Source organism: Colletotrichum jinshuiense, chromosome 1 (assembly GCF_051148585.1).
Source record: "Colletotrichum jinshuiense chromosome 1, complete sequence".
NCBI lineage: Eukaryota > Fungi > Ascomycota > Sordariomycetes > Glomerellales > Glomerellaceae > Colletotrichum > Colletotrichum jinshuiense.
This window is the reverse complement of record NC_139302.1, coordinates 3,763,571-3,791,562: the sequence shown is the minus strand read 5'-3', so window position 1 is coordinate 3,791,562 and position 27,992 is coordinate 3,763,571. Positions and strand designations below refer to the sequence as shown.

The window sequence follows — 27,992 nt, the reverse complement described above, 5'->3', positions numbered from 1 at the left end:
ACCATCCAACGTCAGCCCAGCCAAGATGCGACGCTTTTTCTCCTCTCGCAGCAGTGAGGAGTACGACAGCATCGCCGTGAAATTAACGGGCTACAGCCCTCCAATGTCTGCATCTACTTTTGGCAAATACCCGTGCGATCCTTTCCAGGTTGCCGACTAACATGTTGCCAGGAACCGGTCACTCTCCATCCGGTCCAACCACCGCCGTAACGGCTCTCAAAGTGCCCCCTCCAAACGTACTGGCTTCTCATTCAATTCCCTCCGCGGAAACATCCAGCCGGAACTCTCACGCAAGCTCTACCGCCTCATCAAGAGCGAGAACAACCTCATAACCGCCCACGAGACGGCTGGCCGCGAGCGCACCTCCATCGCCACCCAGCTTTCCGAATGGGGCGAGCAGACCAACGATGAGGCAATCTCCGACGTCTCGGACAAGGTCGGTGTCATTCTTAGTGAGCTTGGCGAGCAGGAGGAGCAGTATGCTCATTCGCTCGATGATGCCCGTGGGGTTTTGAAGGCCATTCGCAATACGGAGAAGAGCGTTCAGCCCAGTAGAGACGGCAAAGATAAGATTGCCGACGAGATTGCCAAATTGAAGATGAAGGAGCCCCAGAGCGCTAGGATTGTAGTGCTCGAGCAGGAACTTGTTCGCGCCGAAGCGGAGAACTTGGTTGCCGAAGCTCAACTGACGAATATTGTATGGATTTACTCCAACTCTTGACTTGGTCCTAGACAATTGCTAACATCTGTGTTCTATAGACTCGCCAGAAGCTCAAGGAAGCATACGAGGCCGAGTTTGCTGCCACCATTGAACGAGCAGAGAAGCAGATCATTCTGGCCAAGCATGGTCGGCGTCTCTTACAACTCCTCGATGACACTCCCGTCGTTCCGGGTGACTTGCGTCCAAACTATCACCATGCTCAACAGGCGCGGCAGATTCTCAACGACGCTGAGGATGACTTGCGTGACTGGCGCCCGGAGCAGGATGACTATAGCACCGTGCAGTCTGGCTCACTGGCCAGCATCAAGGGAAAAGAGAGCGTGGTACCTGACGAGGACGCCCACATAGTTGCTAGCTCGGTGCCTGGAGGTAAGGCGCTTCACGGAAACGACGATACCAGTGTTGTGGGCAACGGAACCAGACAAAACGAGACGGTGGCAGTTGCATAACTGTATGATTGAGAAATGATGACGGTGTACTTTGCAGGTTTGCGAATAACGTTATGAATGACGGGTGGGATTGGTGGCATTGATTTCCTGCTTTTGTAATACCATTCTTACGACCTTTTTATGATAAGTTCCGTGGTAACAACATGATTTTACAATTGTCTTGTGCATCAAAGGTGGTTGCTTTTTGGGCAGAGAAAAATTGCATAACTACATTCTCGTATCGGAAGTGGGTGCGACTTGGCCGCCTGTTGTGCGACTGCGACTGACGAGTCTTTGAGGCCTTTGGTAGCCCAGGTCATACTAATGGCTTGCATCATTGTCACGGTGTTTGGTCGGAACCTGCTAACAAGCTACTACCAATGTAAGATTCGAACTAACACAGGGAACACAGTCGTGCACAGGTAGTGCCAAGAAACCTTATACCTTGGCGTATCATTGTCCGCCACATAGACAGTAGCACGAAGGCAGCAGCAGGCAACCAACAGGCGGCATGCCCCACTATGTGCGGCACAGCAATCACATCGAGGATATATCAACCTATGGCGTGGTCTTTGTGCATTTCGAGTCTCATCAATTGAAGCTCAGAAGATATCCCCCCAGTACCGAGCCATGGATCCCATCACTCCGACAAGCCCGGATACCACGCCTGCTGATTTGCAGCTCCAATGCCCTCTCTTCAACATCATACCGGGGGAGATTCGCAACGAGATTTTTGCACTCGCGCTTATCCAATACGAGGATGATGCGGCCGCCTACCCTAAAGACTCATACTGGTACAGACCAGGGTTCTCTGGACCGCGGAAGAGCAGCAGCTCTCTATTGCGAACATGCAAACGGGCATACCAGGAAGGCCAAAAGGTCTTCCTTCAAGAGCTAGAATGGGCATTTTGGTTTGGTATGTATATGTGCTCCCATAAAGGAGCTCCTTGTAGAATTTATCCGCAGGTCAGGGCTGACGTGCGACCTCGGCAACAGATCGTGGACCGGAGGGGCGATCGGGGAGCAGCGTATGCAAGAGCTATTTCCGTAGCCTCACACACCAGCAATCACGCGACCTTCAGAAAGTCCGCTTCTTCACGCAAATGTACTGGCTCGAAGGTAGATTAAACCTCAGCTATCTCCTACGTGAACCAAAGTTCCGGCCTGAGCAGCTCACCATCACGATTCGCTACTCTGATTGGTGGTACTGGGAGAGCGACACTCCCCTTCGCATGTCGGAGGACTGGCTACGCAAATTCTGTGGATCCCCAGGCTTGAGAAAGCTGAGGGTTGAGTATGAGACGTTGGTTGGGAAGAAGGACGAGATGATGAAGATCATTGAAAGGAACAAGACGTGGAAACTACCGGTCGAAGACGACGAGGGCCATCTAAGCGCCGAGGGCACGCAGCTGGCGGAATGGAAGTGGAACGGGACTAGCAAGTTGGGAGGAAAGGAATGGACTCATCACGGACCGGGTGACACGGTGGAGTATGTGGTAGTGACGGATACGTGGAGGTATGTCGAGCGACCCATGAGCGAGGAAGATGCAAGCAGGCGGGAGACGCCGGTTGAGGCTCTATTTGGCTCTCCAGTTAGGAATGGGCCAGCCATGAACTTTGATTTTGGCTCTCACAACTTGCACGATGTACATGACGGGGTGTTTGATTTCAATACCTTCGGCGCCCACTTTGATGACGATTACGTTTAGTTTATATTTTATCCAAAGAAAATCTATAGAATTCATGCCTCTTTGTGGTATGGTGAAAACCACCAATATTATGAATAGAGACAAGAGGATAACAATTCTGGAGTACAAACTAAGAGACATTACGATGATGGTGAATACGGCCCTGTCTGAATTATCCATGGCCTTGTCGAGAACCACGGAAGGTCTCGTACCCGGTGCCCCTCTCGTGAGGACGCCGTACAAGGCAGCTCTCAAACACCAGGCCAAGGTGTAGAGAGACACATACATTCAGCCAGAAACCGATGTTGTACCATGACTACACAGCTATATATGCAGGCTCCTGGTGGGTTAGATGGCGGGCAATAGTCGAGTAATTACTGCTAGAAGCGTCCAATCAGAAGGCTGGACATTGGGTTCAGGCTGAAGCCTTCACAGCAACATGAACTCACCTCTTAAAGACAAAGGGCAAAGGGTGAGTACGCCAAGTGGATTATACCATGTTCTGCATAACCAACATAGTCAAACTGGGCCAACCGAAGCTTGTTCATTCGAGGACAGAAAGTGTAGGATGTACGCATATCACATGGGACAAGGATTGTTAGATATCAAGGATGGTGTAAAACGGTTTTTTTGTGTTGAAGCTACCTAATACAAAACTATAGAAACAATACTCAAAACCAAAACCCTCTAGAAACTCAAATCTTCATTATAGATCCCCGTTTTAGACCAAAAAAAATATTCAAAAATAAAACCAACAAATGAACAGATCGTCGTAACAAGGCCTTTTTACTCGATGTCGACCTTGTGGATCTCGGTCCATTCCTTCTCAAGCTTGGGGACGGTGACGATGAGAATACCATCCTCCATCTTGGCCGTGATGGAGAGCGCGTCAATCTCCTCCCTGGCGGAGCCGGCTGGCGGCAGGGGAACGGAGCGGGTGAACATGCCGATCCGGCGCTCGCTCGAGGCCATGGTTGCGAGGAAGTCCTCGTCGCCGGGGCGGTAGACGACGCCTGCGACGCGGAGCTCGCTCTTGTCCGAATCCCAGTCGACGCCGATGTCCTCCTTCTTGGCGCCGGGGAGGGCAAAGTGCAGGATGTAGGATTTTTCGGTGACAAAGACGTCGACGGGAGGGGTGAAAGCGGAGTCGTCGTTGGCGAAGTCGGCGCCGCCGCGGGCACCGGCGCCGGTGTTGAGCCCGCCGAAGCGAGCGGCCCAGTCGCGGATGTTCTGGGCGAAGGGGTGGTCGGCGAACTGGTTCAGCCAGCTGGAGAAGTCGATGTTACCGGGCTGGTTGTATGGGGGTGGGGGCGGGGGAGGAGGAGGGGGAGCGGCGCCGAAAGGCGGAGGAGGTGGGCCCCGGTGCCCGTGGGGCCCGTGAGGGCCGTGGTGGTGTCGGCTGTGGCGCCATGGGTCACCGCCGGGGGGTCCACGGCCGAAACGTCCGCGACCACGTCGGCCTGGGCCGTGAGGATGTCCATGCTCAGGTCCGTCGTCGGGGCTATCGCGCATGGTGTCGGGCGAGTCGTTCTTTTCCTTTTCGGAAAGCTCTCCCTCTTCAGTGTCGCGCGCATTCTCTTCTTCATCGCGCATCGCCTCCTCGGTCTCGTTCATGCCATGTCGTCCATGGGGGCCATGCTGACCCCGGCTGCCGCATCGGCCACCGCCGCGACGATGGCCGAATCCGCGCCGGTGATCGCCCCAGCCTCCGTAGGCTCCCCACGCGCCAGGGCCGGCGCCAGGGCCGAACTCGGCTCCGTGGAAGGGGAAGCCGGCAGGCATATGAGCCCAGGGGGCAGAGTGGTCAACGCCAGCTCCGGCGGGAACATGGGGATCGAAAGAGTGAATGAAGTTCCAGAAGCCCTGCGGGCCTCCTGGACGGGGGAAGGGGTTGTTATTGCCGTTTGGTCCTGCCCAAGACATGATTGCTGTTTCTTGGTGGGTTTCTCGTTGGTGGTAGGTTTGTGAGGAAGTGTAGGGATTGTTGCGGTTGTAGGGAAGCTGTTGATGCTGAAGAGAGAAGAACAATGGGAGTATAGCATTGACGAAGGACTACATTATATATCATGCCATGGCCAAGACCATATCACTACAAGGCACAAGGCAGGAGCATGCGTACACCTCCATCAGATACCGGCATAAGAGAAGGCAAAAACACTTGCGAAGCCCACTGGAACCAGTCAGAGCTACGTACGCTACACCAGTAGCTCCCCGGCCGAACATATCAGAAGGGTTTCGAATGGAGGAAAATGGGAGGTAGGACATCGCCACGCGTCCCGGGGAGGGGGCTCGGCCAAGACCTCATTGGACGAAGACGGAGGGCGGCGGGCATTGTTACCGAGCTCCGACGTTCATGGTGTAGGGTGAAGGGTCCGCAGGGGTATCCGAGACCGAGTTAGCTGGCGCCTCAATGACTCTGGGTGATCCTAGGCGTCGAAAGCGCATCTTTGTTGCCTGCCTGGCCCTCGTTCATCGTTGTCCCTGCCAGTTGTGTTACGCAGCCCATGGGTGAGGGGCTTGACCGAGCGGGCTAAGGTATAGATTTCGGTGGCCTACCGTTCGGGCCCGACAGTGGCAGCGGGACCGCTGTGGGGGATTGTGGGGGTTGTGGCGTGTTCGGTCCCGAATGGTGATGCGATGGGGGTAGAATTGCATGTGCCACACTTCAACTGTGGTGGTGCTCGCCACTGTAGGGAGGCCGCGCACGCCAGACTGAGGCCTCACACACGGATGGCCTAGTTGCTGCGTGTACAAGTCGTAAGGTTTGCTATGTGAGTCAGAGTGCCCCTGAATATGAGTCTTTCTCGGGATAAGTTACCGGGATGTCGTTTTAACAAGATGTCCGAGTCCCTTTGTTGTCCGAGGAGTCGACGTTCATATGAAATGCGGAAAGAGCGACGGCGAAGACGACGACGACAACCCCGAGCTTGACCAATGATAGGGAAACTACTCGGAGTAAAGCCTCAAACTTGGGACCACTGTGGCTTAGATAATCACATCTCGAAGCTTGGGCTATGCAACGGGTCTTTGGACTATGTGGCCAGTGCTTCCGACCTCCGTCCCTCTGGCTGCCTCCTTGTCGTTCACTGCTCACCTTGAGCGTGCATCCATCCATTTCCCATTTCCCTTTTCAATTCTCTCCCCTAGTGTCCATGTCCTCTCTCTGGAGATCTCACCGGCGCTTCCATCAAGTGATGGATCTCGGAAGATGCAGATGAGCGGGCACCTGCCCCTTTTCCCGGCGCATCGTCGACTCACCGGATACCAGATGCCACAAACCCCATTCGACAAATCACCCTCATCTCGCTCGTTGCGCAGTACGAGCTCGAGTGGCTCCGCTACCATGCTCTAGGCTCTTTGGATTCTCCAGCCAAGCAATTCGCATTCATGGGCAGGCGCTTGCAACTTCGAGGTGAAGATGTCATTTGCTGCTGCTCAGTCTCTAAGCGCCCACGACACATGGCCAATCATCGAGCTTCGCTAGGCAAGATACCACCATGCAGGGCTCCATAGCCCATGGTGCTTCAGGCTCTTTGGCTCCTGATGCCGCCCGCCTGAAAGTGAATGAGTCCTGGGCAGCAGTCCCATACTGCGTAAGGTACGGCCCATACCTTAATACTGAATGGCTCATTCCCTGCAATGCCATGCCAGCCCGGCCAGGCCCTCCCGTGCCTGTGCCGTGAGACCCCCCTCCCCTCACTCGCTCACTCTCTCTGTGCCGCTGACGAACCCCCCAGTTCCCCGTCCCATGCCATCCTATGCCATCCCATGCCTCTTTGCATTTCGCCCAATGCTTCCCGCCGCCAGACCCAAAACCCTACCTGGCGCTTCCCTCGTCCTATCTGGCATGTTCTTATTCTTCCCATGAATTCACTCTTATCTGCCTGACAGTCTCGATCTCTTCTTTTCCTCTCGAAACACATATTCTTTGGCCTTTTTTTTGCGCCGCATCTGTTTCGTCCATCTATCGGGCCAGACGAGCGGCCGGCCATATCTGCGACCTCCCCCGTGAGACTCGAACCCCACCAACCCCCCATCAGCTGCGATCCTCTCAAGAGAACGGCGAGCTTCGACAGCTCCTATAAATAACTTTTTTTTTATTCCCCTGACCTGCAGACTTGGGCATTCGCAGTGCGTCATTCGCATCCTGCATCAAGCCTGCGCGTACCTGCGCAAGTCGGCTCTAGTTACAGACTTGCCTAGGCACGACCGACCCATCATGGAGCGCAGTCGCGGCGTCCCTGACGCAGAGCTGTTTCTTAACAAACCCTCCGAAGAAGATTGCGATAGCCCGACAGTTGAACCCTTGAGAATATTCAAGCCTCAGAGTCCCCTTCCTGCCAGCGACCGCTTCAGGTACCCGGCCCCTCCGTCCGCCTCGGCATCGTCCCCCTTCACATCGAAGCCAACCTTTCCTCTTCCGCCGGGCGCCTCGAGCTCCGCTGCCCCTCTGCCTTACCCCGACGAGGAAGACCTTCGCCCTGGGAAACCAACCAAGCCTGTCATCACCGCCCCGAAGCGTTTTGGCTCCGACTACAATGATACCGCGCCGCGCTTGAACGCCAGTCCTGTCGAGACCAAGAGCCCGACCCTCGCCGAGCGACGCGGCACCGGCCCAAGACCGTTGGGGGCTACATCCCCTCAGAGCCCAGCAGGCGATGACGGTGGTCTCTTCGCAAAGCCGTTGACCGCGCCGCAGCCTCAGCGTCCGGTTGCTTCCACCACAAACTACCCTTCTTACACCAAGAAGCCTTACTACCCCCCTCCGGCTGGCGCATCCAGCTCCACGCCACCTGCGCAGAGCCAGTACCAGAGCCTGCCGCCCCAGACTTCTGACCATCTTGACATGCCAGGCCAGAACAGTGTGAACAGGTTCGCCTCTACTGCCTCTACCTCTACGACCCGTGCCAGCCGGGGATCTCCACCCCCGCCTGAGACCCCGATTGTGGAACCGGGCATCATCCCTGGCGGCGGCATCGAGGCGCGATACGCCGCCTCCGGCATCTCGGGCACGGCGACGTTGACCAGTCTCCAGGCGCAGCAAGCACAGAGCGCCGCTGCCTCTCAGCGGTTGGCGCAGTATGGCGGGGCACCACCCCCCGCCCGGCCGTGGACACCCACAGAGAATCCAGAGAATCAACCACATGGGCCACCAACAGTGTATCAGGGGATGAACCCGGTGACAAGCCCTACGCAGGCCACATTCAGTCCTCCTCCTCAGCAGGCAGCGGATCAAGGCGACCAGCCGGCCCTGCAGGTCAGTGTACTAGAACAGGATATGCAGAGGCTGGACACGAATTCCCCTCCCCCAGCCTACTCGAGCGTCAACCCTGGAGGCAGCTCATCATACCCCGCCGAGAAGCAGCGCCCTACTCAACAAAGGGCAGACTCAACGCCGTCGGTGTCTGTGGCTTCTGCCACCTCCGCCCAATCGCCTCCTAAGAAGGCCGCGACCGTTGGTCCCGCAGCAGCAGGGTTGGCATCACCTTCGCTCCAAGGCCACCCGGCTTTCGCCAACGACCCCAGGCCGGAGCAGAATGGGCAATCGTCGGTACAAAGCGTCCCAGTTGTGCAAACCGTCCAAGTGCCCCCGTCATTTCAAGCTGCTGGCCCATCCTCACCGCCACCTCTGCCAGAGGGCTGGATTGCCCATCTCGACCAAAACTCCGGACAGTACTACTATATCCACTTGGCCTCCCAAGCCACGCAGTGGGAGTTTCCCAAGGGTCCCAATCCGATCCAACATGAAGCAGCCCCGTTATCGCCTACAGCATCGACGTACGGCAATCCTCTTGCATCTCCCATGTTTGGAAAGCAGTCTCTCGGATCGCCAATGTTTCCTCCCCAGACACCTGGCTATGCTGAGAGCATAATGAGCGTCGCCGCGTCCCAGACGCCCACAACTGCCGGGTTTTCTGGGCCGCCCCCCAGTGCTGGCGTCGACATGTACAGGATCCAGCCAACAAACGGCGTGTACTTCGGCCCCTACTTGCGTTACTGCAACATGGACTTTGAGAAGGGAGCTTGGTTGGGAAGCATCATGATCGTGACAGATGCGCCACAACCCCCGACCATCCACATCCATCCGAGCGCCGATCTGTCTCCTAATCCACGACAGTTGGTACCGCACAACATCTTTACTCATCAGCGCTGGACGTTTTACAAGTATGATGTTGAGTTGCCCATGAGCGAAAACGGAACGGAGAGATGGACATACGCTGTGACTTCTCATTTGGGATGCACTAGATACGAGTTTGTGGTTGCTGGCCGCCATGAAATTGGGTGGAAATTTATCGCTCACTCGAACAATGACTTCGCTGCTTCAACATCTCAGAGTGAACGTTCCAAACTTGGCGGCGTTGGCTTCATGTGGAAGGACGTGCTTCAGAAGAACGTCGACTGCGGCGGCTTTCATGTGCAGCTTGGTCTGGGCGACCAAATTTACGGCGACAGGCTATGGAAAGAAGTTCCGCTGCTGAAGCAGTGGTTGGCGATGAGCGGTAGGGATAACAGGAAGAATGCTCAGTGGACTGCTCGCCACGAGGAAGATGTCTCACACGCATACTTCCATTACTACACCAGCCATTTTGATCAACCATATCTGAGGGAGGCCTTTGCTCAGATCCCGCATGTGCTGCAGATCGACGACCATGACATGTAGGTTGCCAAAATGTACAGATTTTTATTCATAAAACTGACTTCCTACAGTTTCGATGGATACGGCTCGTACCCCGAGTACATGCAAGGGTCCCAGATGTTCAAGAACGTCGGTCGCATAGCAGTCGAAATGTACTTGCTTTTCCAGCATCACACAACAGTGGAGATCCTACGTAATGTTAGCAACGACATGGATCTTTTCACGATCACTGGCCAGGGCTGGCACTTTGTGAAGTATCTTGGTCCAGCAGTTGTTGTTGTCGGGCCTGACTGCAGGTCCGAGAGGAACCAGAGTCGAGTCATGGCCGGCCCTACCTACCAGGGCATCTTCCCCAAGGTTGCGACGCTACCCCCCAGCGTCCAACACTGCATCTGGATGGTGTCCGTACCCTTGGTATACCCCCGTCTCGAGGCAGTCGAAAGCTTGGCCGGGGCTGTTGCGACTGGCAAGAAGGTTGTCAACTCGTCGTACAACTTGCTTGGCAAGGTCACGAGCTCAGTAGCCGGCGTTGTTGGCGGCAAGGACGTGGTGGCACAGGGTTTCACCCAAGTGAAAAAGGCTGTCGGAAAGTCTGGTCTCATGGGCAACGTTCTGAACCAATTTGGCGAAATCGACATTGCTGAAATCCTCAAGGACATGTGGACCCACGACTCGAAGGATTTGGAGAGGACGTACTTCATCCGGACCCTTCAGGGCATATCCCAACAAAAGGGCATTCGCATGACTTTCCTATCGGGAGGTAAGTTACCACCGCTAGCCGCACTTGCATTTATGACTCTAACATGTTTCCAGACGTCAACTGTGCTGGAGCAGGCTTGGTCCACGACCCGACGCATCCAAGCGACCACAAGACAATGTACCAAGTCATCACATCTCCCATTGTTGCCCAGCCTGCGAGCAACTACATTCTCAAGCTCCTCCACAACAACAAGAGCCTCTACGTACCTCAGAATGGACAAAAGTCCAACCATGAGGTCTCAGATACGAAGGAAGACATGATGGAGATTTTCCATACCGATGCCAGCGGCTCCGGACGCGAGCTGAAGAAGCTCATGGGACGGAGAAACTACGTGGCGGTAGTGGCATACGACCCCGAAGCCGTCCCCGGCACGCAATACGCGGCTAACGCAGCGAATGGCCAGGGCCTGCAGAAGTTGAGTTTGGCGGTTGACTTTGTGGTGCAAGGTGACGGTGCTTTCACGGCGCCGACGAAGTATGGACCGGTGATTGTGCCTCATCTGGAGTTTGGCCGGTAGAGAGACAATTTGGTCCGGCGGCTGGCAACATTTTTCTTGCTTCTTTTTTAAATAATTCCCCCACCATCCAAGGCGAGCTGAGAGAAACGACAAGGTACACGGCGAGAGCTTGATGACCTGATGATTTTACCTAAATTTATTAAATATGTCATAAGCAACTTCCCACCTCATTTGCAAACTCTACTCATCAAATGTCACGCTGGGCGAGGAACAATGTAGTTTTTGGTCATAAATTTCTTTTTGGCATATTCCATTTGCCCTACAAAAAGTCGAAATTGGGAGAGGTTGTGACCACTCTCAACATGTAGAGGTCTGTTGTTCCCCATACATCGCAGCCCAAGTCTAAAAGGCTAGACCATGGTCTCTCCGAAACACCCCTTTTTTTTTAAAATTGGCATCTGCCCAGGCAAGTCGGCCAGCTTGTCCCTTTTTTATTACTTTGTCTCTTCCCTCACAGCCTGCATTCCGGCACGCTTCACAAGCCGAACGTCTCCTTGACGATGCGCATAGTGTCCTCGGGACCGGTAACGGAGTGTCCAATGGTGCGCTCGTCGACGTAGATCTCGTAGTCGTTGCCGCCCTCGGCCGTCTTGTCGCCGAAGAAGTGGATCTGGTCGTAGGTAATGCCGCCCTCCTTCTTGGCCTCGTTCTCGAGGTGGCGGAGGCAGTAGGTCTTATCCCAGCCGGTGGGGAAGACGTCGAAGGAGATCTGGCCGCCGATGCTGAAGGTCAGGCCCAGGTGGCCGAAGCGCTCGCGCAGCTTGGCGACGAAGTCGCGGCGGACGTTGTGGACGTTGTCGTACTCCTCAAAGGCCTTGCGTTCCTCGTTGGAGGCGTTTCTGCCGACGGGGGAGATGTTGACCATGCCGTTGCGGAACTCGATGAAGGTGCCGCGCTTGACGGGGATGTCGAGGTCGGCGATGTGGTGCAGGGCGAAGCGGACGAGCTCCTTGTACTGGTCCTCGCCAATGTACTTGATGAAGCTGTTGGAGGCCAGGGGCTGGCCGAGCTTGAAGGCCGTGAGGCCGTTCTCGGAGAAGCAGAAGTCGAAGAGGGTGGTGACAGGGGTGGTGGCGTTGCCGAGCTGCTCCTGCTGCTTGGAGTAGTCAGAGCCGCCGACGAAGCCGATGGCGCACTTTTGGCGGAGGCGGACGAGGAGGTCGAGGATCTCGGGGGAGGCAGCCTGCGAAACGGGCGGGGAGTGTTAGCCGGGGGGCTGTTCTCTGTTTGCTGTTCGCTGTCTCGGCGGGACGATACAACGAGGGCAAAGCATGTGGGCAAAGCTTGGGGGAACTCACGAGACGCGCGGGGGTGAGGGTGCCATCGACATCGAAGAGGCAGATGGTGTTCTTGAGGGGGCGCTCCTCAAGAGGAGGGTAGCTGGGGAGAGCGTTGGCCATTATGACGGTTTGTGAATGCGCGCGCACACAAGGTTCAGGGTCGGGAGAGCTTGGGGGTTTAAGTATGGTGAAGTTTTGAAAGGTCTCTGTGAAGAAGTGCGTGCACAGAAAACTCAATGTACGGGAGGGTTGGTTGTGTGAAGCGGTCAGAAGAAGGTCGGAGCTTCCTTCGGGATGTGGCAGGCGCGGCGCGGGGTTGCTTGAATGGCGGGGCAAAGGGTCGTTACTCAGGGTCTCTGGGTGGAGGTGGTTGATTGGAGGAGCTGCAGGTCGCAACGAACTGAACGGTATGTTTGGCTGGAACTGCAATGCCGACTTGCTTTATATCTATTTTTTTCTTCTTCTCTTTCTCTCCAGACCACAAAGCAACATCAAATGTTCATATCTGGCATTGAGCCCCTGCAATTTGACGACTGAACCCCAACCGTACGTCAATGGACTCGGCCTACCTTGATAAAGTTGACAGATTTCATCATCACCCGCCAGAGGTGATCTGTCCTGTCCTTGATATTGGAGGTTGAGGACAGCGTGCTATCTAGCTAATTTTGGGCGCTTATACGAGGCATTGGCATTGAAACGAAATGAGAACCGCCAGTCCAGGTGGTCATTTCTGAAACTGCCGGCTACCGTACGCGCAACTGTCGTGGCAGTGCCCGAATGACGATGTTCCTGTTTGCCAGGAAACGTGGTCAATAATCCCACCATGGGGCCTCTGCAATGTCTTCTCGTGCTCCGCTAGAGGCGCAAGGGACGACATGTTATAGTGGACTAGAAACCACTAACACTGTCCGGCGCTGCAAAAAAGACGCGACTAGCTTCGGCGGGCTTTACCTTCCTCCCCTGCGGCGCATTGAACAGGGATAGACGCTCCGGGATGGTGGAGTCGGACGGCAGCGGGCAGGGGGGATAGGTTGTGCACGGCTCCGGTTCGAGAAGTCCTCCCCGTGCATATACTACGGGACAGAGCTGCTCAAGATGGATTTAATTAACAGACGCCTTGAATATCCCAGAATGACACTGAGCACGCAATACGGTCTACAACGTCTTGAAGGACAGATATTGCAGTTTCAAATTGTGAGCTATACGAAACCACCAAATTCCCTTTACCCCCACCCCCCAAATGCCGATTTTGCTGCGCCTCTGTTTTGAAACATCCAGCCAGAGGGTGACTCACTCTTTCCAGTCGGTCGAGAAACCCGAGGGGTTTTTGCTCTAAGAGCTACTCTGTAAGTATGTCACCGAGAGGTTAATATGCGGGTTGCTTGTCTTACCCCCCTGTCGGCAAAGGACTCGAGAGACTCTGCTTCTTCGCGAGTGACGCCAGCCCGTTCGCCTGCTTCGACGGGTCCTGCCCAGGCCGGTGTTAGCTTTCGAGAAGCTGTAAAGGTAATTTGCGTTGGGTATTTCCCACCTTGGTTAGCCGCTAGGCCGATCGGTTCCTCTTGTCTCCCCTGATCACAAGGTAAGACGCCCTCATCTTCATTCAAGGCCCTATTCTCGAGTTCTGGGCTTTCCACGTAGTCATGCGGAGCGTGCGGGACCGCATCAGAATTATCGTCCGTTAACCTCGTACCATCTTCTTCTCTCATCGAGTTGATCGGATTGCCCTGGTATCTCTGTCGCTTCTCTCCGGCAAGGTCGTCAGTATGGTCTCCATCAATTCCCAACTCCCCTTGATCTTCCTCACGACTACTCGGCATATTGGTTACTTCAAGTTTGTTCTCTGTGTCTCTCTGCTACCTTCTCGACCTCTCCCGTCTCCCCCACCCTCTCATCTGCCCTGCTGCCATTGAATCCAGCAGCAATACCCTTTCCAAGTTCGGTGAGAGTTTGCTTCTCGCTGCAACTGCTGTTACCGCCGGCAGTGTTGTTGTAAGCAGAGAATGCCTTCTGGGCAACGCCACCGATCTCCCTGTAATCGGACGTCTTGCCCGCGGCCTGGCTTGTCTGGAAGTCAGCAAAGGCGTCTTTAGCAGCCGAGCCGACGCTTGCCCACTCCCGGCCACTAGTTACCAGAGAAGAGTCCTGCTGCTGGCCCTTTGCGGGCTGATCTTTGCCGGCAAGCTGTTGGGCCAGGTCGGTGAGTTTGTCGAGGCCCATTTTTATTCTCAACGAAAACAGGAGACTCCAGGAGTTCGTAAGGTCGTTAATGATACTACGGGAATATCATGCATTCGGATGGCCAAGTCTGAGGATCTTAATGGTCAAGACCGCCTGGCCAGACAATAGACGACTACATACGTCGCGACTTGAAATATGCGGTTCATCTTAGAAAAACACATCAGACGAATGAAGGTCAACCCCCCTCCCTTTCTCTCACTTTCGGTTCTTTTTGCTACGCATGGCATACATGTTCGTCCCAATAACCCGCCATGGCTCTGTTGCATGATGCAACTCCGCGTGAAACTGATTATCAGACGGCGACCAACGTACTACGTGGGACCGTGCTTGATCTTGAGAAGGGTCAACTGGGGGGGCCAAGTGTTTCCTGGATGAAACGGCCGTTCCCTCTCGCAGTGTTTGTTGGATATTTTTGACACCAACGAGGAAACAGAATAACCGATGTTGCCGTGTACAGTGGCCGCAAGAGGCTGTGGTCACAACAAACGTGTAATATCATTTTATAGACTAATGTATATATGTAGATCCGCACTACCGCACTGCTGAGGTAAAGACAGTCAACAATCCGAAAAAAGAAATGACGCAAGATCGTTTGCTTCCCATCGCACGCTATGATTGGGTATACTCATGTTTGTAATACACTGACAAGGTAGTGATACAGTCTGTACTTATGTTCGCAAGAAAGAAAATTACTATTAGATAGTTAAAGAGTAGGACACATCGGACCAGATTCCCGTCAACTCGACAACAACGTTGACGATGGTGCTTATCATCCACAAGACAATGAGCCCATAACCAATCTTCCGCGACATTACCCACTTGTTCATCGGGACGATGATCAGAAGGCCCAGCAAGGTGATGAGAAGTGTGATAGCCGAGATCATCAGGGTGCCTCCGATTTGGATGTTGTAAGAGTGGTACTTGAATGGCTTGTCAGGATGCTTCTTGTGTCGGTGATTGGCAGCCTGGACCATCATGTAGACACCACCGATGCCGATGCCGAGGAGAATGTTGAGCATGGGGCCACCAAAACAAGCAGATCTAGTCGAAGATTAGTAAACAATATTGAAAAAGGCCGAGACAAATGGGGTCGTGCGAGAACGTACAGCGCCATGACAGGGAACCCAAGCCGGGCAACAGTGATGTCAGCAATCAAATCGCCCACGCTGTTACCTGCTGCGAAGATGGTTAGCCCAAGAAGGGCCTCCGAGATACCAAATATCACTCCAAATGCTTTCAAAACGCCCACGACTTCCCCCGCGATGGTGGAGATCCAGGCGATGGCGATGATGAACCCCATAAAACACAGCATAAAGTGGTATTTGGGTCTCTTGTCGGGGTTTGTTGTCATGAGCAGAAACCCGAGCAATATCGTAGACGCCAGTAGTGTGTACAGAATGAATCTGATAAGCACCTTGTACGGCTGGTCGAAGTCTTCCTTCATGTTCGCCCAGAGTATAATGACAGCAAATAAGGGTCCTGTGAAGAGTTGAATTGCAACAAGCCATCTGTTCCACTGTCCGGAATCATCGACGGCAGCGAGACTGCTTTCCGATGGCAACGGCGCCGCTGGTTTGACGGGTTGCGGATGGTTGCTAGGTATTTCAGTTGCCACACGCGCACCGCTTGGAGAGTCGATTGCAATGAGTGCTGGAGAACCTTTCGGGGAGTGTTCCACAGAATGCACGTGAGAATGTGACAGCGTGCTCCGTCTAAAGCGCTGCCACTCCGTCTCCTGTTCAGTGCCCTCGTTGGTGGTCACGGAAACAGGCATATCACAGTGGGCGTGTCCTCGCGTTAACGGGTCCACGTCAATGTCGTCGGACGAATCATCGGCGCTCTCATTTTCAACCACCGGGAGTGTCAACACCAGCAGTAGAATACTTGGGACAGAGATTGCACTGACAAACCTATCCCAATGACTCTTCTGTTTCCAACCAAGCAGTGTCGGGAAAAGTGTTGCCCAAAATATGTGCGGAGGAGGTAGGACGGCATACGGCCACCACCTCACGGGTTTAGGCGAGGCCATCTCATAAGGCGCAAAGGGGACTTCCAGACGCGCCGGACCGGGCGGCATGAAGAATTCGGTCGGCTCGTTCTGAGCAGCTGGAGTTAACACAAGAGGCGATTCTGTGTATCCGGGGAAGGGCGATACGGGTGATGACCTGTCGCTGAAGCTTCCTCGCCGACTTGGTATTTGGAGTGAAAGTTGGCCTGGTGTAGGCCGGGAATCTGACTGCTCGCTGCCTCCACTATCCTGCCTTTGGGGCACTGGGTCGATCGGAGGAGGTGCTAGGTTGCCACCGATCTGGTAGGCGGGCGACTGGCTCCGGTTCCTAGCCTCCTGGGTCTTCACATGTTGGATGGGATCCGCCGGCGTTCCTTGATGCGGGAAACCCCGCCAAGGGGATTGGTCGCGGCTGTTGACAGAACCCGGAATGTCACCAGATGATAACGCCCGATTCCTATTTTGCCCCAGCTCTTCGACGGCACCAATGGTATATCTTCCAGAATCGGACGGCGGGCCAAGTGCTGTGGCTGTCTCGTTGTGTGTCCCCAGATGGTTAACTGAGTATGCTCGTCCATGCATCGGTCTCATTCTGTGGTTGCTTTCCTTCTGCAACTGCGCCAGAGCTGACCGAAACTCCAAGGCACCAACCAAGCTGGGACGAATGGGTGTCAGGGTATTGCGCCGTCTGCCTCTAGGCCGTAACACTCGCATACTGCTTGCCATCTCCGCCACGACGTGCCGTCCATGGTCGCTGTCCTCGACCTCATCTTCGTCTTCATCCTGGTCGTCGACTTCGATTCTTGGCCCAGCCTCCAACGTACTGATGTCTCCAGCATTAGAGGCGGTAGCAGAGGTGACGTGCCTTTCCTCATCAGGATCATCCCGGTACGGCTCCGGGGCCAGCTCATCGCTGGGATGCCCCACTGCTCCGTAGACATGGCCTCGCGCGGCTGCTTCCCGGACCCGCCGCTGGCTCCGCCTTGTTGAAAACCAGTGCCAGGTGACAACAGTGACCACGTAGAATATGTAGTAGCAAACCATCGTTATACACTCCCATAGATGCAGATGCCCATCTGCCAAGAACACCATGGTGAAGCAAACGGCTACGATGAAAAAGGACAGATCCCGGACGTAGGTCTTTCTCCCCACTTTAAACTCCCGAACCAAAGCCATGGACCCGGCTACCACAGCGGTGATGAAACTGGCTGCGCCGATCAACTCCCCAACAGCCATGCTGGCGCTGTTGGAGCCCATAGCCGCAAAGGTGCTGAAGACATCAGGCGAGCCATTACCGAAGGCTAAGAAGGTGACGCCTGCCAAACTCTCGCTGAGGCCTAGAATAGCGGAGATGGTGTTGAGATTAACGCTGAAGAAATCGCTGGCGGCAATGCCAATGGTGGTGAAGAGCAAGCCAAGCCAGCAGACGAGGATGACAAAGGCGAACGACTGAGCGTTGCCAAGATCGCAATAGTAAAGAGTGAGATAGGAGAGGAGCCCGGCTTCATCCTCGGCGCAGTGAGCCTGCACAAAGGCACATTGGTCGTCGGCGCGGTGGACATCGCGGCATTCCGTGGACTCGGATCGTTTGGTGAAGGGAGATGCATCTTGTAGACGGAGCTGCCTCTCCGTTGTTTTCGATAAGAGGGAGCAGGTAACCAAAAGGGTAATGAGAAAGACAGTCGCATAGAATGGCCGCAAGCGAAGCCCGCTCCCTCGGAGCTGGGAGGTTGCTGGCATGCTGATGTCAATTGTAGATTGTAATTGGCTCATCCGAAGCCATGGCAGACTGCAGTTGCGTTCGCGTGCTTGTGATGCCGCTCGTTCCGCCGTACAAGGAAGAACGGATGTCTCTGACTTGAGTCGGTGTACAAGTGCAAGGCTGCAGTGGGGTTTGAACTGAGCTGAGCTGCAAGATGCAGGCACTTTTCACATTCATGTACGATTCGTGAGGTCTGAGGGAGGCAGCCCGGGAAAACCTGCCCAGACACCACAGGAAATGGGAGCGTCGCAAGTTCTTGGCCACGCCGCAGGCAATTGCCCTGATCGAGCCAAGGACATGCGTGTTAAGTCCCCCTCTAACGTGGCTGTGCATCATCGGAGCGGCAACTTCAAGAGAGAGGGGCTGATTGGGACGGCAGCTGTATGAGAGCAGTTTCCATAGCACTCGGCAGATAACGAAAGGCTATCACGTGATGATAACACTCATGATTTACCGGTTTTTTGCTATCCCATCCGGGCCGAAAATACCAACATTGACACCTAATATTTCAGGCAGAACCACTTTGTTGTTCCGCGTCGCTTGGCTCGTGTCTAGTGGGGAAAGTAAACACAAGGCAGAGTAGAGCACAGCAACAATCAACGAACCTGACGACAACCTCAGCGCCAACAACTAAAGATGCCTCGAGTGGCTCAGGTACCGCGCGCCGGCAGCGTCAGAGCGACCTCCGGGTCGATGAATGCATCGCCCTTCAAAAATTCGCCAGTCAAGTATGTTTGCGACGCATCCAGCCCACCGATTTTGCCTAGCAACGAGACTGAACAATGCCTAGAATCCCGCTCAACGATGATGCGGAAGAAAAGGCGCGGCGAGCGCATTCTCGCCACGCCTTCCACGAACGCCAGCGCAACGAACTGAAGGCAGCTGCCGCAACTCCTCTACGCAGAAATAATGGCAGCTTGGAGGATATCGAGAATGAAACTCCTGGCTCTAACCCCAAGACACCTCATGCCCGCGGCAGCCGTGGCCGACAAGTCATTGAGGATGATGATGAAGGCTTTGTTGTCAGTGGAAGTGCGGTTACGCCTATGAAGCGAGTTCCGATTCTGGCCAACTTCGAAGAATGGATGAAGATGGCGACGGACAACAAGATCAACGCAAACAACTCCTGGAACTTCGCACTGATCGACTACTTCCACGACATGTCCTTACTCAAGGAAGGCGATGGAGTCAACTTTCAGAAGGCCAGTTGCACGTTAGACGGCTGCGTGAAGATCTATACCAGCAGAGTGGACAGTGTCGCAACTGAGACCGGCAAGTTGTTGAGCGGTCTTGCGGACAGCAACAGCAAGAAGAAGAACAAGGAGGGCGATGATGTCGACGGCGAAGAGAGTGAGGAAGAGATCGATGAGGACGGCAACGTTCGGAAGAAGCCAAAGCGAAAGGTATGCGTGAAAGTACATGACCCACAACGGAATGCTGACTTTAGTAGACACAGCGATCCTCCGAGGCAACCCTCGCACCCTCTTTTTCATCACTTCAGCTCAAGAAGTTCGAGCTGGAATTTGCTGTGGACCCCCTTTTCAAGAAGACATCCGCAGACTTCGACGAAGGCGGTGCCAAAGGCCTCCTTCTGAACCATCTCATGATCGATGCGCAGGGACGTATCGTATTCGATAGTAGCGACGACGTTGGCGATGCTCACACCTCGAAGACAAGGAAGAACAACGACACAGCCGAGGATGATGACAATGATGACACGGATATGCCCGATGCTTCAGATGTACAAGATGAGCTCGAGCAGGAGGAGGGAACCGCCGAGGACGTGGAAATTGATCTTGGAGCACTGGGTGCTAAGTTCTTCACCGACTTGGGTCGGCTTGATGAGCTGGATGTCTGCCCGTCATTGAAGAACTTTGACCTTGGCAACCCCTCGGGTTCTATGGATATTCCTTTCCTGAGAGCACCAGAAGACTGGCGAGGAGACCAAGACAAGGAAAAGACCGCAGATATCCTCGGAGACAACTCCGGCATGTTCATTGACGGCGATAATGCTGCTGGATTTGACGATGACGACCTTGGCCTTGGCGGTTTTGACCTGGGTGCCGATGTGGCATTCGGTGAGGGTGGCGAGGCTTGGGCGAGAGAGGCTGCCCTTGAGCCTCAAATGCGGGTTTACGATGCCGGCCTTGGCGAAGATGGTGCCGGGGGCGACGGTGTCGAGATGCTTGAACAAGACAACGGCGACTTCGTTGTCTCCATGTCCCACGCTAAAAGCGCCGAGAAGATGCATGAGGATATTCTCGGCTATTTCGACCAAGCTCTGCAGAAGAATTGGTCGAGTGCCGAACACTGGAGGATACGAAAGATTAAGGATGTCAACAAGCCAGCAGGACCTGCCCGGCAACGGAAGGAAAAGGAACCTTTCGAGATTGACTTCTCTGCTCCCCTCGACCAAACCTTGGCCGATGTGTTGTACACGCAAGCTTCCAGCAACTCCGCCATTTCCATGCCCAAGAAGGATTGGAAGTCAAAATCACGAAACCTTTTGCCAGACGACAAACACTTCAACTCAAAGTCCCTCCTCAACCTTTTCCTCAAGCCTAAAGCTCGCCTCAGCAGGCGGCGGATTCTTGGAAACAGAGGTGGCATGTTTGGCAATGCCGGGCATCAAGACAGGGACGTGCCTAATGGCGAAATGGACGAAGCCTTCTGGGCACAGCAGAAGGCTCCAATGAAGAGCGAGGAGGAGACACCGCTGCCAGAGGGAGATTACGATGCAAACTTCTTCCAAGACGACGCTCTCCCATTTGCCGGGGGTCTAGACGACGAGGACGACGAGTTCGCAGATGCCCGTGAGCACTTCTCGCCTATCAACGAGGGTGACGCTGGCGCCACCGAAACAGGTGGCATGACGGCTCTGCTTAACGGCGATGCTACCACCAACGCTTTGACGGGCGCTTTTGGCACTACACTTGTTACACAGACTCGTCGCCTCCGCCCAGACTACGTGCAATATGCACGTGTGGCCAAGAGGGTGGATGTCAGACGGCTGAAGGAGGAGATATGGAAGGGCATGGACTTGGAGAAGCTGGATACTGTAAGTCAAACTCCCTTTGGTTGTGCTAGGGAATGCACATGTACTAACTTCGATTCCAGGACTCCAACAGCACTCGTCTCCCCACGCCACCGCCTGCTACTGACCCCGCGGCTGCACCTGAGGACACGTCAAAGGAGGCAACACTGAAGTTCACAGAAGTTATGAACGGCTTGCAGTCCGTCTACCCTAAGCAGATGATGGAGGACATTTCCACAAGTTACTGCTTCATCAGTCTGCTTCATCTTGCGAACGAGAAGGGTCTGGTAATCGAAAAGACTCCCGAGCTCACGGAACTGAACATCCGCAAGGACTGGACGGCCGAGATATCAGGTGGGGAGTAGACGCTGCTGGAGGAAGGAGGCGAGAGTCGTGATTGTTTACCAAGGCCGGCGTTTTTTTAACGACGACATGTTGATTTCTGCAAGTTGGATACGTTCATGAAGGTTGGGTGGAAAGAATCATCTGTCATGCCTTATTCGGGCGGCTTGAGTTGGGAGGCTAGTGTGACGTGTTATGTAATGAATGAGAGCAAACCCATCGACGGTTTCTTTCCTGCGATATCCAAAGTTGGCGACTGATGTTTTACAATGTGACGTGTATATTCGATCTGGTTGTCCCTGAAAATGAGAGGAAGATTCGACGTTGTCTCGAAGCGACAGCTACGGTCTCAAAAGGGAGGCCCTCTCCCAGCACGGCTTACTCGCATCATCCAACAGCCTGGGTTAGGCTCGCAGGACCTGTCCGGGGCACGGCGTGAGGCACGTTAGTACGGACGTAAATATCATTTCGCGACTGATGCGATTGTTATCTATCTTTGCTCGCCTTCTGCCACCATTCCCTCCTTCAATATCCCATCTGTGGAATGTGAGTGTGTGTGCATACCGACTTCGGTGGGGCGTGTTCTGGCGGTGAGATTATTCCATCCCTTTTAGGCGCATGGGCCAGTGATCGGCAATCATGGTCCTGTAGGGGGACGAAGCCACGCACCAAGTCGATAGAAGGAGGAACCGCACGGCCGGCGGGCAAAGCACCGCTGAACAGCGCCAAGGCCCGCAGATCAGGTAAGGACCCATCGAGCACTTGACCACATGATGACGTTGGAGGCTCGGGTTTTTGGGGGGAAGGGGGAAGAGATTGGTCGCGCTGTCCAACGAACGCACGCCTCAATCCTGCAGGTGGCTCAGATCGGGAAGGACCCTTCATTCCGTGCCTGCCTTACGATGACACTAGCGGCCGTCCGCAGAAGCGTGTGTTCCTTCCCGGGTTGAAAACGCAGAAATTATGTTCGGTCGGGTCTTCGCAGCTAGGAAACGAAGTAGGAAAAAAAGTGTTTCCTTCCTTCTTGTTCCCGTAGAACTGCGGATATACGTCATCAGCCCGAAATCTGGTTTCTTCCACAGATGCCCCGGCATCAACTCTGGATCCACGGAAAACTTTTTTTCAATTTACTTCAATTCGAAGTTGTTCTCATTTCACTATTTATAATTTTTGGGGGATCTCCGACTGCCCAGAGAACTTTTGTATCATGCAGAACCCGTCCCATCCCTATATCCCAAGATAACCCTATCGTCTGGTCGTGTCACGCAGCTTAAACCTGCAAGTGGGCAAGAAGAAACGATGCCATATCCGCGGAACCAAAACGCCGATCAGGGGTTTCCAAATGCACCCCATCAATGATTCCAAAAATGACGCCCTGCAAGATGCCAATCCATGAGGGTATTCAAATACTCAGACACCCAAACATCAGCCTTCCGGCTTGATACGACCAACACGCTCAAACCATTGACAAAAATAGACAGTCAAAGGATATAACCAAAGAACCGAATCAAATGTCGAAAACGGAATCAACAGATCGCAGCATTGCAGTAAGACTTGCAATCCACCACGATGCTACGCCTCAGTAGCGTCTTACATCATTTATTGAACCCGTCGGTTCACAATTTCGCCGGCCCGAACAAGAGCGCTCATTCCATCAAGTTTTGGATCGCCTCTCTCTTGGCCCCCGAGCGATGTCTGCGAGGACGCATGCGAAGACGCGTGAGACGATGCAAGCGATGCCTCAGTCCCCGTAGAGGAACTCGACTGAAAGCGCAACAAGGCAGGCGGCGGCGAATGATAACCTTGAAACCTCATTAGCTTCTGCGGAAAGCTAGGTGTAGAATGGTTGAAAGTACCATTCAGGGTTCCGTGAGACCCCTGCGGCGCACCGGCAAATGCTGGCTTCTGATCAGAGAGCGTCGGGGGCCCAGTTGTAAACGGTGACGGCTGCAACTCAAACACAGGTGCCGACGAGGCCTTGTTGGAGAGCAGGGCGTGGATCGGGAGAGAGGATTCGCTCGGCGTTCGTGGATATGATTGCCCAGAGCCGGAAGAGGCGGAGCTTCCTGTCGACACATACTCGTGCTTCAAAGGCGGTGGAATCGACGAGCTAGGATGCTGTGGGGGTGGGAAGCCGCCAAACCCGTTCACCTCGGGAGATCTCGAAACACCATTCAAACCCCGCCCATTACTGAAAACATCTGATAGCGAAGGCAGATGCATCCCGGTCGCTTCTGCGTTCACTTGACTCTCTGTCCACGTTGGGCGACGACTTCGACTTTGGGATGCCCTAGGACTCGTCGAGTGCGCACTTTCCCGGTCGAATTGAGTACTAGTGGGCGAGTGCACCGAATCATCCGTAGGATGATGGTGCAAAACCGGTGTCGGCATGACCGTCGAATATTGTGACTCCGATACCGACACGACAGAACCAACTCGTTGTTTCCGGTTTGGAGGCGGTTCACTCCCTAGATGACTCTCACTGCCGCTGCCGGTGCTGCTTAGACTCCCCGGTGTTACGCTTGCGCTCCCATTTGGCAGACGAACCCCCGTATCAAGCTTCTGACGTTTAGATGACTCTTTCGCTATTTTAAAAAAGAGTATCAGTTCTGCCATACACAACTAGCTGGCGAACTCGGACATACCTTGGTTTGCGCTGGCTTGCCTCGCTTTGAAATCTTGCAGGTACTGATTGTATTTTCTGTACTCTGCAGTCTTCTTATACTCGGCCAAGTCATGGTTGTACTTTTCTTTCGCCTTGAGGGCCTGAGTTTCAAAGGGTTCCTTTTCACCAGGCGTTAAATTTTGCCAGTTTTCCCCAACGAGCTTCGCTATCTCGGTGAAGGTTAAGTTTCTACCCTTTAATTCATCACGCATTTCTGTGCGGCGGTCAGTTTCATGGCATCGACATATGCGTGTACTGCTTCAATGGAAAACTTACTGTTTGAGAACAGGACGTATGCCGAAGGCGGCCGCTCTGGCGCGTTTTCATCAGCCTGCCAATGTGTCAGTATATTCCCACATGCGCGTATCGATACATGGCGGACTCAGCACAAACCTTCGGGTGCCGGCGATACTTGCGCTTGGTAACAACAGGACCATCTTTGGCTTCGGAGCGCGTTAGTTCTGGCCGTTGAGGCTCAGGCTTGGGCTCCTCGGCACTAGCTCTCGTGGGCGATACTAGCGATGCATCAGGAGCGTGGCCTCGCGAATTGGCGATGCGTCTTTGCAGTTTCTAATATGCTTATCAGATTTTGTCCACCTCGGTCGCATGCAGCTATATTCGGTACTTACACGGCGGTGTCCCAATTTGACTCCAAGTGCGTCCCTGAAATAGTACTCGTCAGTCCCGAGGGCGAAGCACGAGAACCGAGCGGTGGACTTACAGATCGGATTCAGTAATATCCAATATCGTTTCCCATGTATCAAACCCCTGTTCGAGAAAGATGCTCAGGTATTGCGAGATACCCAGCTCTGCAAAGATGCCCTCAAGTCCTTGCGCCATGGTCAAGTGGGAAGTGGCGCCTTGGGAAATTTCGGATGTTATGGCGCGCCGCGCGAAAGTTGGAGGATCAACGACGACAGAATTCTCCAGCGGAGAGGCTTTGAAAGCGACGGCTTGGCGTTTGAGCGTTACGACCTTGGTTCGGTTCCCATCCAACTCGTTCCCATTTACTCGACAATTCGAATTACTGCGTGTCGGTTTCCCTCGCTCGAAGTCGAAACACTTCTTTTAATATTCAACGTTCAGCCCGCAATCATCGAACCCTCCGAGTTATTAGTTGCGGTTGTTGGGCAGCGACGACAAATGCGATTGTCTAAAATCAACGAATGGTGGGTGACACGGTCGTTATTCCGAGGGTTTCGTTAATCCAGGAGATGGTGCAGTTGCGATATCGTGTTGGTTATCAGGCTTCGAATAATGGGCGAAAGACTGCGTCTGTCGAGAAGGTTAATGATGTTTGCTCGCCAAAGTCGAAGGCGTGTGGCAAGCGTGGCGTGGATATACCAAGTTGGTGGCTGCAATATGAGGGACGGATCTCGATGACATGGCGAAGGAGACCGAGCTCTGGGGTGTGGGACAACGGAATGGACCAGGTACAGAGGGGCTTTCGAGATCCAAGTGGGATGTGCGTACTGGAAAGGATACGTACATCTGGCCGTGTGTGTTTTTGAGCCGGCTCGGCGTAGACGGCCGCATGAACGACGGGGAAAAGCAGGACAACTGGTGGAGGAAACCAGAACGCGTGAAAGTGGGAGTGTAGGAGACTTTAGGTGTTGCTTGTTCAAGAAGGAAAGGTCTAGGTTTTGGAAGAGAACGAAGGGTTGGCAGCAAAAGTCTTTTTTTCTTTCGCGGTTCAAATGGGAACGGTGAAGAAAGGCCGGGGGTGGTGACCGTCTCTGAAGACGGAGGGCGGCCTTTCAGAGCGGAAAGGGATACAGAACGGAGGAGGGTAAGGTAACGGTTGACGGGTCAAGCAGAACCAGCCCCGCGGTGATCGACGCGGATTGAGAGGTGAGGTCAGAGGTGCCAAAAGGGAATCTCGAGGGGTGGGTGTGTGTTGAAGTAGCCTCAGACGTCGCAGCAGACTTGTGATCCGGGGTGGCATGCCTATGGCCCAAGCAATGGAGCTAGAGCAACAGGCTGATGGATAGCTCAAGGTACCCAATACAAGCTCCCTGGCGTCTGATCTCAAAAACCGACTTTTGAGAAGTCGGAGAGGATTCCAGCATCAGAGAGCATCTTTACTGGAAGCCCATTGCAAATAAAAGCGGGATCAACCACCAGATAAATATGGAGACGTGGGAAGAGATGGAGGGCATGGGTGCTCAGCGAGTCAGGAACAGGAAACGGCCGCTTGAGATGGGCCCTGGGGTACTTGCAAGGGCCGTACTGGTACATGAGGCGTGTAACTGGCCCCCCAGCCCAGGGCATTCGGATTTACACCTCAGGCTGCAATAGCAACTGGGCGTGGGCTTGGAGAGAAAGTGCTAGTGAGGGAGGGGCGTGGGTGTTCATCCATCAACCATCTCACCTACCTAGGTAGCTGCTGTTTTTCAAAGGGGCCCCGTTTGCCAGACGGTCCATATCTCATTGCCTACCTACAAGATACGTTACCGCAGCACCGCAGCAGCATCACGGTAACATAGCACCCACACTGCCTTATTACAGTAGGTGTTCTACAGACCACAGGCGATTCCAGGACGGCCACTACAGAGGCCTGTATTGCTCCTTCGGCACCTGCATCCTCAGCACTTTTCCCTTGCTGCTATATTCGGCTCATTCAAGACCAGCGCGGGTCAATCCGCTGTCTCTGGGCCGGCATTCTTCACTCTCAAGGTCCATGAAGGGATATGATCAACACCTGCTCAGAACAAACCTCTTTTTCGTTTCGGCATCGTTGAATGTCGTTGATTGGACGGAAAGTGAGCCGCGACCACGGCGGCAGACAAGACACAGCAACATTTGCTACATACAAGTAGGGAGCGATGCGAGGAACAATCCTACCCAACGCTGCCATGTACAAGTGCGGAACGATATCCGACACCATAAACAACAACCCTGCAGTCATATACACGCACCGTTTGCCTAGGCCGGATGTAGGTCAAGAATCAAAAGCAGGTCGTGGACCTAGATCTCGATGTCAAATTCAACTGCAGTCGAGGGTGCTTCCCAGACACGCCAGACTCGCGCTTCTCGACGTGTCAGCTTTCACCAAAGATGGCTAGGGCCACGCCTCTCTGCGGGGAGACGGAGCATTGAACCAAGGGTGGAAGGGCACCTGAAATCGAAAATTGCGCTGCGATCGAAAGCCGCAACCACCCCTGCCGCAGCACGCTCACGCACCTCGTCCGCAGCTGTCCAAAAGCACGGTGCGGGTGAGACAACGGACGGCGTCGAGGACGCCGTAATAACTGCGTCTTGGACTTGTTCGGATTGCAGAAGCCTTACTGCGGGAACTGAGTGGTTGTGTGTAACCACGCAGATGACACGCTAACGTTTCGGCGACCAGCGATCTATAAATCGGTCCATGAAGCAGCTGCATATGCCACCATTGAATACGAAATTCCCCTGAGCAAAGACCGAAGAGGGCTTTGCAGGTGCTTTCGCCGTTGATATCACCGGACCGACAAACGGATCGGATATTGCAATACGATGACTGATGGCACTCCATGCGTGTGCTACTATTGCCTGAGGCGAGTGGCAAGTTCGCCATCGGCGAACCTGGCAAACGACTGAATGCCGCCCCGTTCGACTAAGAAATTCGTTGAGTGGCGAAGGGGCGGAGAACAAAAGACATCAAGAACTGGAGATTGCGCATTCGGCTGCGATGGCATTTTGTCACATAGTGAGGCTGAGATGACATGCACTTTGTTTCCAGACTATGCCGTCTCCACAGCCCATCAGAGCGTTCTGGAACCGGGGCCATCTCAACCAAGCCGGACAATAACCCCAGGCAAATGACTACAAGCAAAACATACAGATATACATACACGTGCACTTTCGCCAAGGGAGTGGGCGGAGGACATGAATACCGCAATCGTTTAACGGAGTTGAATCGCAAACCTAGGC

At 54.1% G+C, this 27,992-nt stretch overlaps 9 protein-coding genes across 9 annotated transcripts; 4 read left to right on the top strand and 5 right to left on the bottom strand.

The window, feature by feature from the left end:
* Window positions 1-25: 25 nt before the first annotated feature.
* On the top strand, window positions 26-1,170 carry EsH8_I_000958 (Eisosome component PIL1-domain-containing protein; the record flags this gene model as incomplete). The annotated part of the gene is made up of 3 exons (XM_083268371.1): window positions 26-105; window positions 172-697; window positions 760-1,170. 3 exons carry the CDS (start codon window positions 26-28, stop codon window positions 1,168-1,170), a joined length of 1,017 nt encoding a protein of 338 aa, XP_083118809.1.
* A 609-nt stretch (window positions 1,171-1,779) lies between these two features.
* Window positions 1,780-2,858, top strand: EsH8_I_000957 (uncharacterized protein; the record flags this gene model as incomplete). The annotated part of the gene is made up of 2 exons (XM_083268370.1): window positions 1,780-2,065; window positions 2,146-2,858. 2 exons carry the CDS (start codon window positions 1,780-1,782, stop codon window positions 2,856-2,858), a joined length of 999 nt encoding a protein of 332 aa, XP_083118808.1.
* Window positions 2,859-3,623: 765 nt separating this feature from the next.
* On the bottom strand, window positions 3,624-4,760 carry EsH8_I_000956 (HSP20-like chaperone; the record flags this gene model as incomplete). Its single annotated transcript, XM_083268369.1, has 1 exon — window positions 3,624-4,760. One exon carries the CDS (start codon window positions 4,758-4,760, stop codon window positions 3,624-3,626), a length of 1,137 nt encoding a protein of 378 aa, XP_083118807.1.
* A 2,296-nt stretch (window positions 4,761-7,056) lies between these two features.
* EsH8_I_000955 (uncharacterized protein) lies at window positions 7,057-10,751 on the top strand (the record flags this gene model as incomplete). Its single annotated transcript, XM_083268368.1, has 3 exons — window positions 7,057-9,494; window positions 9,546-10,234; window positions 10,288-10,751. 3 exons carry the CDS (start codon window positions 7,057-7,059, stop codon window positions 10,749-10,751), a joined length of 3,591 nt encoding a protein of 1,196 aa, XP_083118806.1.
* Window positions 10,752-11,226: 475 nt separating this feature from the next.
* On the bottom strand, window positions 11,227-12,151 carry EsH8_I_000954 (phosphomannomutase SEC53; the record flags this gene model as incomplete). The annotated part of the gene is made up of 2 exons (XM_083268367.1): window positions 11,227-11,934; window positions 12,050-12,151. 2 exons carry the CDS (start codon window positions 12,149-12,151, stop codon window positions 11,227-11,229), a joined length of 810 nt encoding a protein of 269 aa, XP_083118805.1.
* A 1,710-nt stretch (window positions 12,152-13,861) lies between these two features.
* EsH8_I_000953 (uncharacterized protein) lies at window positions 13,862-14,251 on the bottom strand (the record flags this gene model as incomplete). Its single annotated transcript, XM_083268366.1, has 1 exon — window positions 13,862-14,251. One exon carries the CDS (start codon window positions 14,249-14,251, stop codon window positions 13,862-13,864), a length of 390 nt encoding a protein of 129 aa, XP_083118804.1.
* Window positions 14,252-14,967: 716 nt separating this feature from the next.
* On the bottom strand, window positions 14,968-18,020 carry EsH8_I_000952 (Sodium/calcium exchanger protein-domain-containing protein; the record flags this gene model as incomplete). The annotated part of the gene is made up of 2 exons (XM_083268365.1): window positions 14,968-15,313; window positions 15,379-18,020. 2 exons carry the CDS (start codon window positions 18,018-18,020, stop codon window positions 14,968-14,970), a joined length of 2,988 nt encoding a protein of 995 aa, XP_083118803.1.
* Window positions 18,021-18,678: 658 nt separating this feature from the next.
* EsH8_I_000951 (condensin subunit BRN1) lies at window positions 18,679-21,441 on the top strand (the record flags this gene model as incomplete). The annotated part of the gene is made up of 4 exons (XM_083268364.1): window positions 18,679-18,770; window positions 18,833-19,445; window positions 19,493-21,100; window positions 21,160-21,441. 4 exons carry the CDS (start codon window positions 18,679-18,681, stop codon window positions 21,439-21,441), a joined length of 2,595 nt encoding a protein of 864 aa, XP_083118802.1.
* Window positions 21,442-23,017: 1,576 nt separating this feature from the next.
* Window positions 23,018-24,923, bottom strand: EsH8_I_000950 (uncharacterized protein; the record flags this gene model as incomplete). Its single annotated transcript, XM_083268363.1, has 7 exons — window positions 23,018-23,220; window positions 23,275-24,003; window positions 24,064-24,297; window positions 24,360-24,414; window positions 24,477-24,653; window positions 24,713-24,746; window positions 24,805-24,923. The coding sequence occupies 7 exons, from the start codon at window positions 24,921-24,923 to the stop codon at window positions 23,018-23,020; spliced, it is 1,551 nt and encodes a 516-aa protein (XP_083118801.1).
* Window positions 24,924-27,992: the final 3,069 nt, after the last annotated feature.